We start from the raw sequence: 19,761 nt of genomic DNA on the forward strand, positions 1-19,761 counted from the left end.
CAGGACCCTGCAACCAAGCAATCCCTGCCTCTGCGTTACGTAACGGGACAGACCGTCCGAAGCCGGCCGTGCCAGTACCTGTAGGACCGCTCCCCGCGCACTGTGTGCTTCCGGAAAGGAATGATGGTCCCGTTATCCTGGATGATGTCGTTGTTGTTCTCGCCATTTGGGGACAAGGTTTGGGTCGGCCCGGGCATTGGCGCTCTCCCGACAGAGGGAACACACGCGGAGGCTGGCTGGGGCGGAGGGCTGTGTTTCCCCGCTGCTCGCTGCTCACCCTGCAGCCGCGCTCTGCTCCTGCTCCGCGCCCGGCCCCGCCCTCCCAAGGCCCCGCCCTCGAAGGCCCCTCCCTCCCACGTCAGGGCGCCTGCAGCAGCAGCGGTAGCGGGTCACGTGCCCGCCTGTCGCCATAGCAACCCGCTAACTCGTCAGTTGCCTAGGTTCACGCAGAGCGGCGCAGCATGAGCGCCCGCGGCTGCAGGCTGTAGAGCGAGGGGCTGGCCGGCATCTGGCATGGACCCGCCCTGCGCCCGACTGCGAACCGGCTCTTCCTCTAGCTGCTTCCTCTCGGACCAAGCTGCCCCTGCAGCTGTACACACAAAAGGATTCGTGCCCAGGCATGGGGAAGCTCCAGGGTCCCCCGCCCCCGACAGGAAACGTGGTCAGGTTGCAGGACAAACCCACAAAGACCTGGTGGCTAGATTTTACAAAAGGTGGGGGACTAAAGGGGTTACGTTTTTCCCGCGTCCTGTCCTCTGCTCTCCAAAGCAGCTGGCCCCATGCTTAAAAGGGGAGAAAAATTAAACCTGCGAGGAAGCTGCCTCTTCTGAGACCATACTGTGAGTAGGACCTCCTTGCTCCAACTCCCAAGCACTGATGCCACAGAGCTCAGTTGTTTAATTCTTTACCCTGCCCTCTGATGCCTATCACCGGGTCCCCGTCCGTATTAGCATGTGAATTAAACAAGCGACCACCTCATTTAACATTTATCAGGAAGCTCAACACTCAGGTTGTTTTAGCAGTGCAATTGTTGTTTTCAAATAATTTGCCTGTTAGGGCGGAACCATTGTCCCCAATTTTAAAATGAGTAAACTAGGGAACATTACACACAAAAAATGGTAAAGCCAGACTTGTGAAAGACACGTTTTGTTTTAAACCAGTGTGACCACACACTGTGGTCTGTGCTATTACAAACCTAGGTAAAAAGTGCATATTTCAGCGGGGGAGGGGGGGCTCCCGCCTTTAATCCTAGAGGCAGGCGGATCTCTGAGTTTGAGGCCAGCCTGGTCTACAGTGTGAGTTCCAGGATAGCCACGACTACCCAGAGAAACCTGCGTATTTCAGGTACATATCCAAAATATTGTGAAAAGGTGGCTGTGTACAGAATTGCAAGTACTATGCAAAGGCTTAGGATTCAGTAATAGAGTGTGAACAGGCCCTGCATGGGACCAGCGTTGTCTCTCTTAGAGAGAGGAGGGTCTAAAGGATTCCCTATTCATTAGAACATCTGTCTCTTCCATAGAGTAGAAGAGAAAGAAAAATTGGGGGAGAAAAAGGCACCACATGAAGGAGGGTAAAGGGCAAAGGTGTTCAGCTATGGCTTTACTCCATCAGCCACTCACTCTATGGCCTGTCAGCGTCCCTGTTTTGTGATACAGATATTAATAACAAAAAAATTGTGTCATTCCTGAAAATTCAACAGCATGTGTCCCCACTTATAAGTTATTTCTGTGTCAAGCTTCTGGGATTGGAATCAAATGTTTCACAGCCCAGATGGTAATGATAATTTCAAGCAAGCCCCTCCCCATTTCCTCTTTATTTTATACTCTATTTTGGCCAGTTATTTTAATAATTTTTATTTTTTTCTGCTTATTCAGTTAGTTCAACAGGACAAAAGCTGATTCCTTCATCTGAACCCATCTTCTGACAGCTGTACTTTTCCAACAGTGAGGATCCAGTTCTGACCTAAGGCTTAGTAAGGTGCATGAAGAGAAGTTTAAGTACAGGAAAGCACACCACGTTTCATTCACATCCAGCAACAAGCAAAAGGGATCTGTGAAGGTGGCCGGAGAGGAGGTGATTTTGATTTACACTTCCTCCTACTATTTTAGTTATGTGACCCACTTGTCAATTTCTCTACTGACTTGCTTCCTTTCAGAAACACTTGTATTTCCTTCCCTGCACTCTGCCTAAAGTCGAGAGATACTACCCACAGATCAAATATTCTGTTTTCACGCTGTGCCCTCTCAATGGGGGTTCTCTGAGGGAGTCACTTTTGCATGGTCTTATATTTAAATATGTCAGACACGGTGGGTGCTGTGGTGGTCAAAATTTGAATGTACAGTTTGTTAATATAAACTCAATCCTATTAGGAGTTTTCAGAGTAACCGCTCCTACCCACCCCTGTCCCAGTTGCTCATGAAGGATGGGACAATGGCCAAAAAATTTAGGTGGTAGGCTAAGTAGGGAGGGGTGGTGAGTCAGGCAGGGGAGGGACTCTCAAGCTCTTGTAAATCTTCCTCTATGGCTGCTCTGAGCCAGGCTACTATAAAGGGACCCGGAGAGCTCCCGAGACCAGCCATTACCCTCTAAGATGCAGGGGTAACGGGGGTAATAATTTGAAAACATTAAACAGATGCGTTTCCATTCCTCTTCCTATAAATCAGGTTACCTGGCAGCTATTCTCCAATTTAGCCTTGGGGGGAAGGAGGAAGGCAAATTCCATTTTGGGGAGAGGATGATACAGAACTGGAAATTGGTCCTGGGATTTCCATTAGAAAAGTGGAAAGAGGCCATCTTTTCAAGGCCCAGTTGAATGTAGGAATGAAGGTTAAAATAACACAACTGGTATTTAGGTCTGTGTTCTAGAAGAAAGGCTGAAGGTACAGCTGAAATATAGGACTTTTTTTTTTTGTCTCATTTTACATTGAAAAATCTAGAAAATGGCTATCCTTGAAAGAATGTCTCATTAATTCTATCCATTCCAAAGGGAGACATAGCCTAGCCTAGAGAAGACCTCCTTCCTTGACAAGATGGAGCCCTGCATTACGTGAAGAACTCTTTCTTTAACAAGCTATGGCTCCCATCACAGGGAGGACCCCCTTCCTACCAAGGTGTGCCCCATCACAGCTTAATCACAGTGCAGTCTGATCAACTACCTGAGGAGAAGGACATTCTAGAAGCTTCCATCTGTCCCCTAGGAAATAAGCAGGAGGTTGAGTGGTGGATGCTTCAGAGAGCTAAGTTTGGTAGTGGTGATAGCAAGAGTGTTATCATGTCAGATGGAAAGGGACATTAAAAGTCCACAGGAACTCAAATAGGAGAAATAGCTAGTTGTGAGAAAATGGACACAATGTCAGGGTCAAATCTGTAGGGAGAAAGTGCTGCTAACAAGCTCAGCGTACAACACCAACAGAATGTCTGTGGATGGCATCAGACCAGAATGCCTCAGCAGGACTAGATGTTGCAAACCCGAGGCCTGGCACGGGACCAGGAGGCCCACCCCACCCACCTTCTGGCTTTCTGTGAGCCCTTCTCATCCATTCAGTCCTCCAGAGAGCAGGGAAAAGGTAGAGGCTCTTATAATTTGACTATTTGTCCAAGAGATGGAGCTCAAAGGTCCCTAAGAACCTTTGAAGATATGGTGAGCAAACTTAAAATTTCCTAGTTCCCTAATTCATAGCAGGCTAAGGGAAGTCACACAGAAGAAAGGAAGAAAGAAGCAGAGAGAGAGAGAGAGAGAGAGAGAGAGAGAGAACTATGTAGTCTGACTGACCATGACAGCACCCAGAGGGCTCCCTAAAATTGTGTGCAGACCTGTGGCTCCAGGTGCCCACTGGGGGAAAACTACCCCTCTCCTCAAGCAGTGTATTAAAGTTGGGGCTCTGGACTCAGGCAGTGTGGTGCTGGGCTTGGCTTGGCCACCCCACTCACTACTATTGTAATTCTGACAACTTGTTTCATGTCTTCAAGATCTTGCTCCCTGATCTATAGAGGGGCTGTAACATTACTGGCTTCACAGTGTTGCTGTGGGTTAAACTACATGACACACTGAAAGCACCTGACATATAGCAAGTCCTGTTAGCATTATCTCTCATTATTTTTAAAATGTTCTTTTTTTTTCTTTCATTTAACATAATCGCCCTTCTTATGTCCTTACAATTGATAAAACAAGAAAGCAAACAAACAGCCTCCCCTCCCCCCACCCCAAACCTCAGGCTCTGACCTCAAGACACTTCCAGGCTGAGGGTAGTGAGCGGGTGTAAAATGAACTTTTATTCTCCTGGTTCTTACTGCCTCCAACTGCTTGCCTAGCCTAGTCCTGGATGCCCCTAGCCTCCATACAATCTAACCTAGGCCTAGAATGTTTTCCCGCCTCTGAGACTTACTGTTTAATAAGCTCACCCTTTCTTGTTCTTACTGAGTCCTGGGCTGGCTGGTTCAACTCAGCTGTTTTGGCTCAAACTTCTCTCACAGCTGACTTGTTCGATCTGCTCTAATCTCTCAGCCCCTTGAATTGCCCTGCTGGGCCTCAAACTATCTCCAGCAATCTGCTCTAATCTCCTGGGCTCCTTCTCATTTTCTGGCTCATTTGTTCTTCACCTAAGCTCGCTCTTTCTCTCTCTCTCTCACCTGCCTCTCTAGTCTGTCCTGGTAAAACTGCCTCTTCTTTTCTCTGCATTGCCCCTTAAGTAGTTTCCCTTTTACTTTCTCTTCTCGTGAGAGTTGGGTGTTGGGCGTATCTTATTCTGTCAACTCTGTCTCTGATTTGTCACCTTTTCTGCCACTCAATTAGGCATCACGTTCAAGCAGGGGTGCTTCCTTCTACCAAACCTTCTTTGTTTGGGATTAAAGGTGTGTACCACCGACTGGACTGAAACTTGCTCTATACTAGGCTGGTGTTGAACTCAAGCTCTATACTAGGCTTGCCTCTGTCTCTTGAATTAAAGGTGTTTGTATTCCAGCCAAATCACACAGACCTAAAAGGTCTTTGGATGTGATCTCTTGCTGGAACAGCCATGTTCTGAATGAAAATTCCTCTACAAACAGGCAAAGTGTACTTACAGTACCAGCGCTAAAATCAGCACCAAACTCATAGCTGAACTGGGAAAGAGGGTCCGAGTTCCTGGGCAACTGACATCTGTCTAGGACGAGTAGGAACCTTTTTTGATCACTTCCCTTGTAGCACTTCTCTAAGGGAAGGGCCATCCACTGTGGCATTCACTGCCATGTCTGTAGCTCCTATTGCATGTAGCTCCTAGAGCCTGGCAGGCGGTAGGCACTGAGTGAATGTAATCATTCATTTGTTCAATGAATGTTTTAGGGGAGGAACAATTTGTTAGTGGTTGGATAGCCAAGCATCTTGCCCATCAGTAAGCGGTGTTGTCATAAGAAGAATGCAGTAGGAGAGGAAGGATGGGGTAAAAAGGCTTTTTACAGAAGCGGGAAAGGATGTACTCCCTGCAGAACACTGCAGCCTGTTTTGTACAGAAGGAAAGCAGAGTGCAAAGTGGCAGGGGCCAACAGGAAGAGGGTCAGGTCTTACAGCCATGCTGAAGAGCTTGGCCTGACTCTGAAGGTGATCTGCAAGTAGGAAGTACAGAAAGGGTAACTAATGATGAAATTTGCAAACCAAGTTGTGATGATGCTACCATATGATGCTATATTGAAGAAGATTAAAACCAGCCCCCAAACCTAAAACAAACAAACCCACAACAATGAAGACTTTAAACCAACAGGACTATAGAAGAAAGCACACACTTGAAAATTTGAAGACTGTAAATAAATGTTAGGATTTGATAGATAATTGGATATGTGCTGGGTGATGAGTGTGAGTTAAGGGTAGGTAGTGAAGGGGATAGAAAAATTGCAGATGGATTCCAAGCTTGAGACTTGGGTGACCAAGTAGATAATAATATAATTTAGCAAGCTTAGGAATACACACTAAGTTGTTCTTTTGAAAGAAAGGTTTTTGAAATGTATTTTAGTCATAGAAAAAAGCCTACCATGGGCTTCACATGCAGGGATGGTTTAATATTTGTTAGATATGTGTGGGTCTCAGTCTTATCAGATGCGTTTGATGTGGATATTACACCAACTTTCGGATAACTTGTCTCCTAAGTGATTACTGAAGCTGCAGCCACACACTCTCTCTCACTCAGGCAGCCAGATAAGACCCTTTGGAATTCTTTAAAGGCTGAGTGATTAAAAAGAGAAAGGTGCAAAAGGAAGCTGTGAGGGAGTTTGCCTAGGGCTCCAAGTCCTAGGAAAGAGGCTTCACAAGGAGGGACAGGTCTCCAGGGCCAAATGTCACAAAAAGTTTGAATCAGATAAGAAACCAAGAGAGGAGAGAGAAATATTTACTCGGTTCTGTAAGTTGTTCTCAAGATACTTTTAAGGGGTAGATTTCAGACCAGACCCATCAATGATTGCTGAAGGAAAGAAAAGCATCTTTCAAGGAGGAAGAAAAGCTGCAATTCCTGCCAAAGACAGGAGTTTCCTGACTAAATCAAGATATTAAAGGAAAGAAAGGATATTATTACATAGAGTCAGTAGCTACTGGGGCTCAGTAAGCATTTGCCCTAAAATGCTCCTTGCAGTCTTGGAAGGGACTGATGTAGTAACTGATGAGTATGTCTTATACATCATACACAGCTGGACTGACAACCCTCCCAAACTCTACAAAAAAAAAAAAAAAAAGTGCTAAAACAACAAGTAAAACTGGAGGCATTTAAAATTTATGTTTGGCAAGCAGGATTTCTAGGGCAGACCCAGAGGACAGAGTCAGAGGCCAGATAATAATAGCCAAAGGGGGAAAGCCACCATCAAGTTTCATCAAGCAGACCTATGCAAAGAAGACTGGATGAAACACAAGCTAGGAGTCCTCTCTCCATATAGGACAGAGAGCATCAACAATTGCAGATTTGGCAGAGACAATTCTCGCTCTCTCTCCTCTTCCCTCCTCTCTCTGCCATCATGATGTGAGAAATAACAAAAATATCAAAAACATAAGAGCAGAGCCTATAGCAACTCATGAACCAGGACTGGCTGTGAATCCCGGAAGCCCCTTCTCATCATCAGGCCTTTCAAGGTTAAAATGTGTTTATGGGTGCTGATCTTCATCACTGTCAAGATCATTCACAGCTGCTGCACCACCTCAGGTGGGGGCATCTTGGCATCATTATCACCTCCAGAGTCAGGCAGTAGATTCACCCCTGCTGCCCCAGGACAGGCCATTTCTCACATGCTCCTGCTCCATTTTATTTTCAAACGGGAACCGGGAGGTTCTGTTTACCAGTGACTTAAAATGTGCTGCACACTCCACATTACATCAGTGAATGAAAGTGCGGTCTGCTGGCTACTGGCGCTGTCCCTGAAAGCACACTAGTGATGTAGAAGTGAATTTGGAATTTATTTATGCTTCCTCCAGGCTCGATGAGATTTTTGTTACACAGGCATGCCTCCTGGCTTTAGAGAATACAACTTATTTGTCAAAGGTGATGAATGCTCTCTTCCATATTCAGAAAGGTCTCTTCAGAACCAACCTATATGAGTTTGTTCCTATAGTACTGTCGTTTTGTTTTGTTTTGTTTGAGACAAAAGTCTCACTATGTAGCTCTAGCTGTCCTGGAACTCACTATATAGATCAGGCTGGTCTCAATCTCACAGAGATCTGCTTCCCTGTGCCTTACAAGTGCTGGAGTACTGGCTTTTTTGTTTGTTTTGTTTTGTTTTTAGACCAAAATGAATTACTTATGTCTCTCTCAGACCAAACTCAGGTCTTCTGGAAGAGCAGTAAGCACTCAACACCCCAGGAATCTTCCAGTCCCCGGCACTGACTTTTGAGATTATCTGTCTTTGCATATTGTTTATGAGACAAGCTGATAGCTTAGTTATATGAGATAGCTGATGGCTTGGGTTTGTTCAGAAGGCAGAGTTTGCAGGTCTCCTTCCAGTACGCCAGCAAAATAGCAAGATTTGCATGACGTTAAAAATATAGCCTAGTCTTCCATATACTGTAAGAAGTTCTGTGTTGAGCTTTATCTAATTTACTTTTTCTTAAATCTTTAAAAGCTTAGGTTTAGGTTTTTGGAATAACTCACAGAGCATGATGTGGATGCCATTTTAAACCACTTACAGAACATTATGATTTTTGCAGTCATTCAATCAAATCTGCAGTGTCAGGTTCCAGTCCATTAAATAAAATGTGTTTTTGAACTATAGCATCTGGTTAAAGCTCAGAGTGTTAAACACATTTTTTTCAAGAGAAATACAGAGTAATAAACATAATGAAAAATTTATTATCGCATGAATACAGAAAACCAAGCAACCATGCTTAACAGAAACCAAGGAAGCCCCACTCTGGTGGCAATGATTGCTTTAGGGCCTAACCTTCTTTGGTGAGTATTTGCTGAGCTCTTACTATCTGTTAGGGCTAATTTAGGCATTGGAGAAACACATTTACAGATAAAATCCCTTGCCCTCCTAAACCTACGTCTACGTGTAAGGATGTACATTTGGTGGTGGTAAATAGAGAAAATCAATAGTGTGTCAGGTGGTGATAAATGCTACAGGAAAAAATATAAAGCTGGGAGAAGAGATACGGAAAGAGAATAGTATAATTTAAAATGGACTGGCCAGTGCAAGCATTACTGTAATGATACTTATCCTGTGACTTGGAAGTGAGGGAAACAGGCATAGACCACAGCCACTGCAAAGGCCCTGAAGTGGGACAAGGACTTAAGGAACAAGAGTAGAATCAGGTGTGTTTGTGGCACGGAGTGTGTGCCTTCATGTGCTTGGCAGAGTGGAGCGATAGCTGTTGGAAACTAGGTCAGACAGATCACAGAGAGGCAAGAATGTGCAGGGCTTTGGAAATTCATTGTAGAAGCCTTTGGCTTAAAGCCAACGTTAGAAACCATTCCTATGTAGTAGTGCTAGCAGCGTGGGCACACATGTGGAATGTTCCCTAATTGCAGTAAGAACAGCACCTAATATTTTAGTGCTTTTTATGGGCCAAATGCTTTACAACATGGCAGTATTCTAATCCTCAAAGAAATGTCAAAGAAAGGGGCTATTTTAAGTGCCATTTGTCAAGGAGGTAACTAGCTAGATGACTTTGTGAGATCTGCAGCCAGGATGTGGCAGAGCTGGGCATGAATGTGCCTGTCCTATGTCAAAGGCATTGTTATCCTTGGTTAGCTCCGCTCACCTTTCCCTGGGCTCTGGTTAACCTGAGAGGAGGAATGCAGAATCCAGGGTAGGGGGAAGGGAAGGAAGGGAAGGGCAGGGCAGGAGAGGGGAGGGGTGAGACAGCAGAAGGTCAGAGGCAAAAGAAGACAGCTTAGTGTCAAAGGAATGTAGGAGGCAAGGAATGTAGAGTGAGGCCCAGGCTGAATGGTAGAGCTGAGATCAGAAGCTGTGCTGGGGACCAATGTTTATGGGAATGAGGGATGGGAAGAGATGAGGACAGAAGGGAGAGAAAAAGAGCTAAGGGGTAGGGGGAAGAAATATTATGATTTTGGGTTACCAGAAAAAAAGAAAGAATTTTCTGCCCTGATTTATTGTGATTGGTGATTTTATTTCTGTGTAAGCCTCTAGCAGTGTCCATTTCTTGGATGCCTTCTTGAAGGAGAGGAGACCACAGGCACTTTTTTGGTATTTGTATTCAAAGCTAAAATCTGTTTTCATTTTTACTATGCCAAGAGGTTGTAATTCACCCATCCAGCTCTAGACATGCCTATTTGAATGCTTTCACTAAAATGTGTCTGTGCCTGAATTTATGAAATTCCTTTATTTTCTTCCCCTGCTTTATTTCGATGCTAAAATAGGAACATAGCTTCATGAAGTGACTAGATGGGACATCTTAAAAGGGGTAGGAGGCATGTAGGGCCTCCTACCGATAGGGAGAGAAGTGAGACACTGAGTACCTCTAACAAATCAATAACCTTCCAGAAGATTCCAAGGCTTTCCGGAGAAGATTTCCTCAGGGGTTCTCAAATGTCAGCCAACCTACTGAGCTTTATTCGCTGAATCTGATATAGCAAAGTTGAAACCAAGCAAAGTGACTCTTGAATGCCACCTTGAAGCCAGGAGAAGTGGGGAAACAGTTGCTCTATCAAGTACCAGGCATCTCCAGACGTTCAGAGTCACTCAGAAACCAAGCCATGAAATGTAACCAGAGATAGTAGGAGGTGGGGGCTTCATGAGCCTTGGGCTCTTCTGTTAAGCCTGGTGTGTACCACAGCAGAGCTGTGACTCCCCTGCAGTGTGTCACAGGAACAAGAGGCCAACAGCTGGGAGCACGAGTGAGAGCAGAGGAGTCCCCCAGTTTCTGACCTCATCCAAATAAAATTTGTAAAAAGAAAATTAAGGCAGCTTACTTCATTATGGGGGGGGGGGGGAGAAACGCAACTGGAAATTATGAACTAAGACTAAATTTCCACCAGAAATGTTTTAATTAGTGTTCATAGTTTGTTTCACCAGAAACAGCTTTAGTTAGATCTTAGAGTACTCAGTATCTTCATGTCCTTAATCTGTATTGACTCAGCATCTACAGAACAGGGACATGAATTGTGAGCATAGACGCCAGAGGCCCACTCACAGAGGGTAGCACACAAAAACCCAGTGGACCACCTTCAAGAAGCTTCCATTTAATTCTATCTAAAGGAATCAGACCTAGACATCTAAAGGGATCTGAGTCTTTTAAGTTTAAGAGAAATGTTTTGTTCTGCGCAGCTGAGTGTTTGGCCTGTGTGTATTCCTGTGCATCATCCGAATGCCTGGTGCTGGAGGGGTTAAAAAAGGGTGCCAGAGTTCCTAGAACTGGAATTACAGATGGTTGTGGACCACCATGTGGGTGGCAGAAACAGAGCCCAGGTCCTCTGGAAGAGCAGCCAGTGCTTGTAACCACTGAGCCATCTCTCCAGCCCAGGACAGTCTTACTCAGTCTTGAGCACTTATAGGGAGACAGAGTGAATCATCAGTCAGCTGATGGGTCTAGAATCAATTCTCAGGGCAAACTCTGTTACCCAGCCATCTTCCCAGTGCTCTCCAGGCCAAATTCTAGCCTGTTCAGAGTTCTCCCATCACTGTTAAAGGACACAACAGAATCATCACAAATGAGAAATGGGCCTGTGTGCAGAGAGCATGGGCAGTGAATATTCTTGCTGCATCCTCTTTCTGGGAAATCAATAGTTCTTCAAATCTGGTGGTTTAGTAGAACGTGGCTATGAGGGTTGATTCAGTGACAGACCTATGGCCCAAGATGAATAGAGCTGCAGTATGTGTGTATGATTTTTATTAAAGGCAGAATTTTAAAACAGTACAAATGATATTTTTTCTGATGCAAAGAATAGCAAAGTAGAGAGAATTCAAGATTGGATTTCAGATTTCCTTTTGAATCTAGGTGCTGGTGCTTGCTTGCAAGTTATATAACCCTGGACAAATTATTTAACCTTTTCTCAGCCTTAGCATCTTCATTTATAAAATAAGATTTCTTTTTTAGAAAAGCAGCTACCATATGCTCTTTTTTTTTTAAGATTTATTATTTATACAACATTCTGTCTGTACACCAGATCTTACTAGAGATGGTTATGAGCCACCATGTGGTTGCTGGGAATTGAACTCAGGACCTTTGGAAGAACAGCAAGTGTTCTTAAACTCTGAGCCATCGCTCCAGCCCTAAAATAAGATTTCTAATGAGACAACATGTTAACATAAAAGTTTAGGTTCTACTTTGTCCTTTGTGGTCATAATTTATTATTATTTTTTGGGGGGGGGCACTCATCTCTTCAAAAACTTGGATTTATTTCTCATCTCCTTGAATCTGAAAGGGCCTTACAGTTTTGATCAATAGAGTTTGGTAGATATAATGCCAACCTATGCTTGGCCTAGACCGAGACCTGGTAGCAGCTTTTACTTGAGTCGTTTGAAGCCAGATTACCTGGGATCAACCATGCCATGAAACTACATGCTATGTGTGGAGCCCCTGAGGATGAGATGCCATGGGGAGATACAGAAAAGAAAGTGGGGGAGACTCCACATAGTGGTAGGGATCCAAAGATGTGACTGTCACCAAGGCCAAGCTACATGGTCACCTGGATCAGGGACACTTGCCTAACGGTTACCCTCTTTAATAGATGGTTTCCAAGCCATGAGAATAACAAAATCATTACTTCAAGTTAGCAAATAGTGAGATGTTCTCTCATGCAGCAGTACCCTGTTGCTTCTCTGCTGTAGTACAACCAGTTAGCATTTTATTTACTGGGTTATTTACTGGGTTATACGCATTTATTTACTGGGTTAAAGGAGAGCCGGATTTCATTGTTGCTGGTAAATCTTGAGGTTGACTAGGCTTGGCTAGGATGTTGTCATGGTGCCTCACACAGATGCAGTCAAAGGCAGTTGACCACTGAAGTCAGCTGAGGCTTCCTCAGTCATGTGACTGGTGAGTAGTGTCTTTTTGCTAGCAATTTAGCTGTAGCTAAGGCTAGAACACAAAGACAAGGCCTTTCTACAAAACATGGACTCCCTCATAGCACAGCCACTGAGGTCCACAGGCACAGACATGAGGGGATTCTGGAAATCAGAGCACATCATTTCCACAACACCTGATCCAGGCAGCCAGAAAGATGCACTAGGATCTAAGAGGAAGGTGCTATATGTCCCCAAGAGGAGGGATGTCATTCGCACATTCTGGTGGCCATCTTTGATATATAACACACACGCTGCTTTCTCACTTCCTACATCCACAGCCTAGGACTGTTAAAGCACAAATGTCAAAAAAGAAAAGAAATCAGCACCCGAGAACTGAGTCCTGGGGCTCATGTAGAAGATCAAACCAGACAGAAAAACCTACAGAAAAGAAAGTCAGCCTCATAAGTCCAACCTTCAAGTATCTAGAGCTTAAAATCATTGACGTACTTAGACCTGAAAGTGCCCAGCATGAGCCACAGGACTGCATTAGTGGTTGAAGGCTGCTAAGCGTGGCATGAGTCCCCGAGGAGGAACCCAGCTCCGCCTCTCCTCTCCAGGCTGTACACCTCACGGCTCTGGAATCTAACATCAGAGAGACACTGTTTTCTGCTTACATCTGGATGCCAAGGCCCTGGGAGGTTGCTGAGTCATCTCAGCGTGGAGAAGAAGAGGGCCTAGGTTCAGGTGAAGGGCTGTGGGCAACACTGGGTTTTCTGTAGTGCTGCCAAGTGCTCTGGTGGTGGCAACAGAAAACAGGCTTCTGGTGGCCGCGTGCATTGCTCAGGGAAGGAACCTGCCACAATAGCACAGGGAAAAAAAAATTAATGCTCCACTGGTCTTTCCAGAGGCACCTGGGTCCATGGTACAGTGTCTATATTCCTAACCAGTGTCTCCCACTTACTTCCCAGACAAGAAACATGAGTTAGCTGGGCCACGCTGGTTTCTACACACCTAACAAGAATTCTTTTCCTCTTGTTGGCCATTTTCAGGCCTTCTGAGCTGGACTCACAACTAGTGCTCAGTTTTGATCCTTCTGGTCCTTTCTGCTTGCTCTTGTGTCTCCCTGATTCATCACTCTAGCTGTCCCTTCATCCCACCATGGGTATCCCTTCCTTCCCTCTCCCACACCTCACAGGCTACTTTGAGTCCCCTCTTCCTGCAGCTCCTGAGTCTTTCCGGAGAGTTTCTTCCTTTCTTCTCAATCAAACTCCACGTCACCTCTACATTCCTTCCCTTCTTTTAAAGATATCTTCAGTGGTCTCCTGTCACTTCAATATAATCTTTCCAATCCTTACCTTAGCACTTCCAGACTTAAACAACTACTATAGAATTTACTCCTGCCCAACTGTTCAGGATAAGCATGACACTACATGTGGTGGCCTTTGAATGAGAAGCAGTAGCTCTACTTCCAGAAATCAGCATTAGCAACTCTCCTCTATTTATTCCATGAGTGTTTGGGTAGAAACTGTTCATTTCTCCGTTGGGCCCTGTCTGCTAAGTGCCATTGGGAAAGAACTTTAGTTGCTTTATTCAGAAGCAAGGGAGATGGCAGCAAGTTAGCCGAATGAATTACAACGATGTACACATACAGCCGTCATTTTCTCCTGAGAGGGGAAGAAAGAGCCTGGACTGTTCAGCCACCACAGCCTCATCTTTAAAACTGCTTTGACTATAATCAGATTACATCATTAAAGGCAGAATCACAATGTCTTTCTGCAGCTTAAAACAGCTTTAAAATTCATGGGAAACTATTGGTTGGGAGAAATAAGGACTCAAAACATTGCTATTTCCTGCTGATGGCTAGAACACTTAAGTTCCACAGAGAGTATGCTAGATGACAAGTTAAAAAAAAACCAGACCAAACCAAACCAAACCAAAACAAGTTTCTCTGGCGGGTCACTTTGGACACAGCAGAGGGACAGCAGCCTCCTATTCTGCACACAAAGCAAGCGCTAGGCTCTGGGTAAGCAACCAGGGCAGAGCAGGCCCCTCCCACACTCACATCACTTGAACACTGTTCCTGAGGTTTGGACATGGTGCTGTGGAGCACAGCCAACGGGCTCCACAGTGATTATGAAACAGCTGCAGATCCGTGCTTATGTCATGCCCTGTACAAATACTCCACAAAGAATGCATTCCGATTAAGGGAAGAAATACAACTTTGCTAATAATACCAAGATGAGAGGCTGGGTGTCCTAAAAAAGATGTAAAAGCAATGTCCTAACATCCCCCAAGACTCACCACTTTTCTTTTGATTTCCCCCTTCCCTTTTTACAAGCAAAGGAATAATTTATTTCCATCCTCTGATTTTATCGCATGGCCATTTATATCACGGGAAGAGGCCTAAGAGTGAACCAAGCCCAAGAGTCAGTCAGAACCTGGGGTTCAAGCACACCTCTGTAATCTCAGGGAAGGTGACAAGGAGGAGGGTTATCACAAGTTCCAGGCCAGCCTGAGCAACAGTGAGACGGGGTACTCACAAGTTAAGTCAGCGAAAGCTACCTGACTGAGCGACAGACATTGCCTACTGCCTACCAATGCTTTGTTATTGGAAGATTTTGATTAAAGATGATGCTACAACTGTCATGGAGGCTCTCCCCTGTAATCCCAGCATTCCAAAGAGTTAGGCAGGAGAGACGTGAGTTCAGTGCCAGTCTGGGCTACGTGAGACTCTGTCTCCAAAACAAATATATTATCTAACATAATCTTTACTACGGCCTAAGATAGACCTTTGGAATGACATGAATGCTATGATATGTAGCAGTGTGATACGTAACACAAGTAAGCCATATTTGGGACATCACATTCCTGCAGCAGATGTTTGCCCAGGTAACAAATGTTACCTATCAAAGTCACTGTCTTTTGTATTTCGATTTTCCAGACATCCTAGAAAAATACTACTGGTAAAGGAGCCTCAAAATATCAGTAAATTAGGAAGTAGGCCTGTTATCCCTGGCATCTTTTTATACAGAGATTTAACTCTAATTTCCCCCTCAGTAAGTCTGCAGATGTTATGCATGTTTGCTGTGTTCCTTTACAAAATCATGCAATTCAATGATCTACTCAGCCAACTCTATCAAATTCTTTTCCAGTTGCCTCTTTGTTTCCACGAGATTCATATTACCTGAAATGAAGAAAAGCGAAAAAACTGAAGAGTCTCTATATTCTCCCTTACTTCTAGCATATATGTAGAGAAACCTTTCATCTGTGATTTGTAAAAGTAACACACACATGTTAAAACATGAATAGGAAACTTCTTTCCTACTTCTCCACCTTTTCATGTTCAGGAACTCACAACTTTTAATTATGTCTATGCTTAATTCTTCTGTGGTTAAAACCACCTCTCTAGCCAGATGGTGGTGGTGTGTGCCTTTAATCCCAGTATTCACGAGGCAGAGACAGGCAGATGTCTGAGTGAGAGGTCAGGTCAGCCTGGTCTACAGAGTGAGTTCCAGGATGGCCAGGGTGACACAGAGAAACCCTGTTTTGGGACAACCAATCAAATCAACCAACCAACCAACCAACCAACCAAACAAACAAATTAAACAAAAACGAAAAACTGCCTCTCCTAAAATTTCATATACCATCTATTCCTTTTTTTTTTAACAGAGTATTTTCTATTGAAGTAAACTCAATTATCTTTTGCCTATCCTTTTAATGTTATTTGTAGAAATACTTTTAACCTTTAAGTGGAATCAATATGTATTCATTGCATATAGAGTTCGGATCTCTAAAGACAAATTCTTTCAAGCATATCATGCACTTTGGTCACATTCAAAGCTTCTTCTTTCTTTAGTCTCTACTCCTCTTTGTCCACTTGATAGCTTTCATGTTGTGTGTGTGTGTGTGTGTTGCATATCTTGTGTGTGTTCATTGTATGTGCACTGTGTCAGTGTGGCATCCAGGAAGGCTAGAACAGGCAAGAGAGTTCCTGGAACTGAAGTTACAGAAAGTTGTTAGCTATCTGATACGGCTTGTAGGAACTGAATTCCAGTCCCTAGGGCATCGCCCCAGGCCTGCGCTCCTTTTATTTACCTAGAAATATAACCCAGTAGCCTTTCCATCTTCCAGAACTTTGTCCGTCTCTGGTTCCCATCTATGTTGCTAAAACTATGATGGATTTTCTCCTGTTTCTGCTTGATGATTTTTTTTTCTGAGACAGGGTTTTGCTGTGTAGCTGGTCTCACATGCACACTCCTCATGTCTCTGTGTCCTTATAACTGGTGTCTACCATGATGCTTGCCCCCCTTGTTTTTCAGAGATTGCCTCAATTTTATTAACATGTACTAGCTACACCTGCTACTGTGGTTCACTGTGGCGCTCTCACACATGCACACAGTAGTACAACCAGATCAAACTCAGGAGAAGAACTCCAGAAGGCAGAAGCAAAACATACTTAAATGCAACTTCTGGGGTTTTGTCTTTGCTTTGTTCTTTTTAAGACAGGATCTTCCTGTAGATCAGACTGGCTTCAGATCTGAGGGCTCAGCTTACTGCTGCCTCCTGAGTGTTGGGATTACAGCTAGGAGTTACCACCCTTGGCCAGGCTGCAGTATAAACTGTCAGTTTTTCTAGGGTACTTGCATTTTGTTTGATATTTACCCCATCCCCTAAAAATACAAACTTTAGAGCACTCTGATGGTTGGGACCATGGCCTAGCTTTTCCTACTTTCTCAATCCTGTATTATTTTCATGCTTTCTCAACTTCTTGAGATGACTTATGACTAGAAAGTCATTTCTCCTTGTTACCTGTTACTTTACAAAGGCGGCCTGAACTCAAAATCTATTCTCAAAGCTTTTTGTGAGCATAATAAAAGAACCCCGATTCCCTAACGGTTGCAAGCATGGTGAAACAACAGGCAGGCAAACGATTCCATGCTTTGCGCTGGCAACACCAGTTTTTCCAACCACAGTTCTCCCTTTCTAACAATATAATCCAAAATAATTTTTCTTAAATGGGATTAAAATTTAAAAATGCTTTAAATTTTGATATCTTAATACACAATGAAAACATCAGCTTTCAAAACTGTCCTTTTAAATAAATCAGCATCACCGAATCCATTAAGTTCTGTTTTATAATGTGGGGACTATGTTGTCCTAAGCAGGAACCCGAAGTGCTTGTATAGTCTCTTTCCAAGACATCATTAGAGATGTTTGTGGCTCCTCACTGGAAGTAATAATGTCATTACACAATGTTGGAAGCAGCTAACTCATATTTTATGCAAACCAAGGGAAGCTCATCTTTAGACCAATTGTGGAAGAGGACGCTAATGGTCCTGTCTACTTTATAAACCAAATGCTACATGGGCCTGAGATATATCACTCCCTGGGAGCAAAACTAACAACAAAAATGCCAGAATTCTATGAGACAGTACTAGCAAGTACATTCAGAGTCATAACAATAATAAGCCAGCATTAGAATCAGGCTGACTGATAACAAGTCACAACGGCCTAGGATCAAGTCTTTCTGGGAGCTATTATGTAAGTCCTCCAGAGCAGCTGGTTCTTAACCTGACAGTCTGTCACTCTTGGGAAGCACTGTCTTAACACTGAGGCCCAGCTAGTGTCAGAACACAGACGACGCATGAATGTACCCATTTGAAGCCGAGGGATATCTGAGGTAAGGGATGCTGACAGTCTGCATCATCGACAGTACAAGCAGCCAGGCAGCCTGATCCCCGGCCCATGTACAGACTCTACAGAACTCAGAAAGCGTGTGTCAAATACCCAGTGTCTGCAGAAGGAGTAGGACATGTCATCTACTGCTAGGAGAATATTATGCTAGAAAGGTAAAAACAAGGTTTGTGAAGAGTTTTTAAAATCAGAAGTAATATCCAATCAGGACGCCATGATATAATAAACACTGAATTCACAGGGGATGTGAGGGTCGACAGGTCTGAACCCACCCAGGGGCATTATATAACCCCTTACTACCTATATGTTTACAGTACACACACATTAGCTTTGAAATGGGCTCCATATAGCAAACAATGCTCAGTGGCTAAATGCTGGTTCGTGATGCTGTAAACCGTGTTTCAGCCATTAAAGCTGCAGTCCTCAATGTGCACAGTAGCACACAAAACTGCTCATGACACAACGGGAAACAAATGGCAAAGGACTAGACGGTGCACAAGGTCAGACAGCGGCTGAATGAGGACTGGAAGGAAAAGGCAAATGTAAAACGGAGGCCATGAAGTAGTAGGCACAGGGGATGGACAGCGCAAGATACGCAATGGACAGCAGGCATCCATGGCCACAACTGCATGGCACAGGAGGTCATGCTGAGTAGACTTTCATAGCTACAGAATGCTGGTACACAGTAGGCATCAAATCAAATCTGTTCTCTCCAGTTTTGCTCTTTGTACAGAGAACTCTGGTAATCAGGCAGAAATGACAATGAGTCCACCATGGCTACTGGTTCTCAAGTCTGTTTCTCTACCAGGCATGCACTTTTATACCAAGCAGGATCCCTTTGCTACCCATTTCTTCCCAGACTTGGGTGGCCATCAGTCTGGAGTGAGCTTCCTGGGTTGGCACTATTCACAGTCTATATTCAAAATCCCAGATCTGTCTAAGCTTGCTTCTGGGATCGAAGAAGGAGCTTTGGTCAGTAAGGTTCTTGCTACAGAAATACAAAGATCTGAGTTTGGTCTCTCGAACCCACATAAAGCCACGGTGCATTGTGGCAGTGCATGCTTATCATTTCAGTTCTTGGAGACGGATGGATCCCTGGACACCGCCAGCCAGCTTAGCCTAAGCAGATAGACTAGGTGAGAGAATATCTCAAAAGCACAGAGAAACATCACACACACACACACACACACACACACACACACACACACACACACACGTTTATATAGCTTCTGTCTAAAATAGGAGCCACTGGTCGCATGTGGATCACAGTGAATTAATCACCATTTAATAGAGTCTAAAAATTTCACAGCTAAAAGCCCCAGATTCACGAGTTCCACAGCTGCACTTGGCATCCTCGATGGCCACACATGGCTAGAGGCTACCAAACGAGACAACACAGACACAGGATGTGTTCCATCACGGCAAGCCAGCTCAGCAGCTCTGCTCTCTGAATTTCAAGGGGTATCAGCAGAGAAAACAAATGCTGTAGGGTTAGAGTTTCTCATACCTGTTCATTGGTTCACTTGTTTTTACTGGCAAGTAAAAAAGTGCAGTAAGCTAAAGGGATGCACTTTTTGGATGGGGCTTTTGACAGATGCAGCCTTGCAGGCATCAACTTGTGACTATCAGTAGTATTCCTTCTGCTTCTGC

The 19,761-nt window shown here is 44.3% G+C and overlaps 1 protein-coding gene across 3 annotated transcripts in view; it reads right to left on the minus strand.

Annotated features, from left to right (window-relative positions):
* The window catches only part of Mapre2 (microtubule associated protein RP/EB family member 2), a 141,877-nt gene that overhangs the window by 87,313 nt on the left and 34,803 nt on the right, over window positions 1–19,761 (minus strand). The window contains exon 1 of one of the 3 annotated variants that reach the window (XM_021626759.2): window positions 79–327. The exons of the other annotated variants lie outside the window; for them this stretch is intronic. Within the exon in view, the coding sequence (XP_021482434.1) occupies window positions 79–197 (119 nt within the window). The 5' untranslated portion in view covers window positions 198–327. Of the gene's footprint in view, window positions 1–78; window positions 328–19,761 lie in introns of those variants that run through there. 3 annotated transcript variants of the gene reach the window in all.

The sequence above is a fragment of the Meriones unguiculatus genome, chromosome 2, assembly GCF_030254825.1.
Source record: "Meriones unguiculatus strain TT.TT164.6M chromosome 2, Bangor_MerUng_6.1, whole genome shotgun sequence".
In the NCBI taxonomy this organism is placed as follows: Eukaryota; Metazoa; Chordata; class Mammalia; order Rodentia; family Muridae; genus Meriones; species Meriones unguiculatus.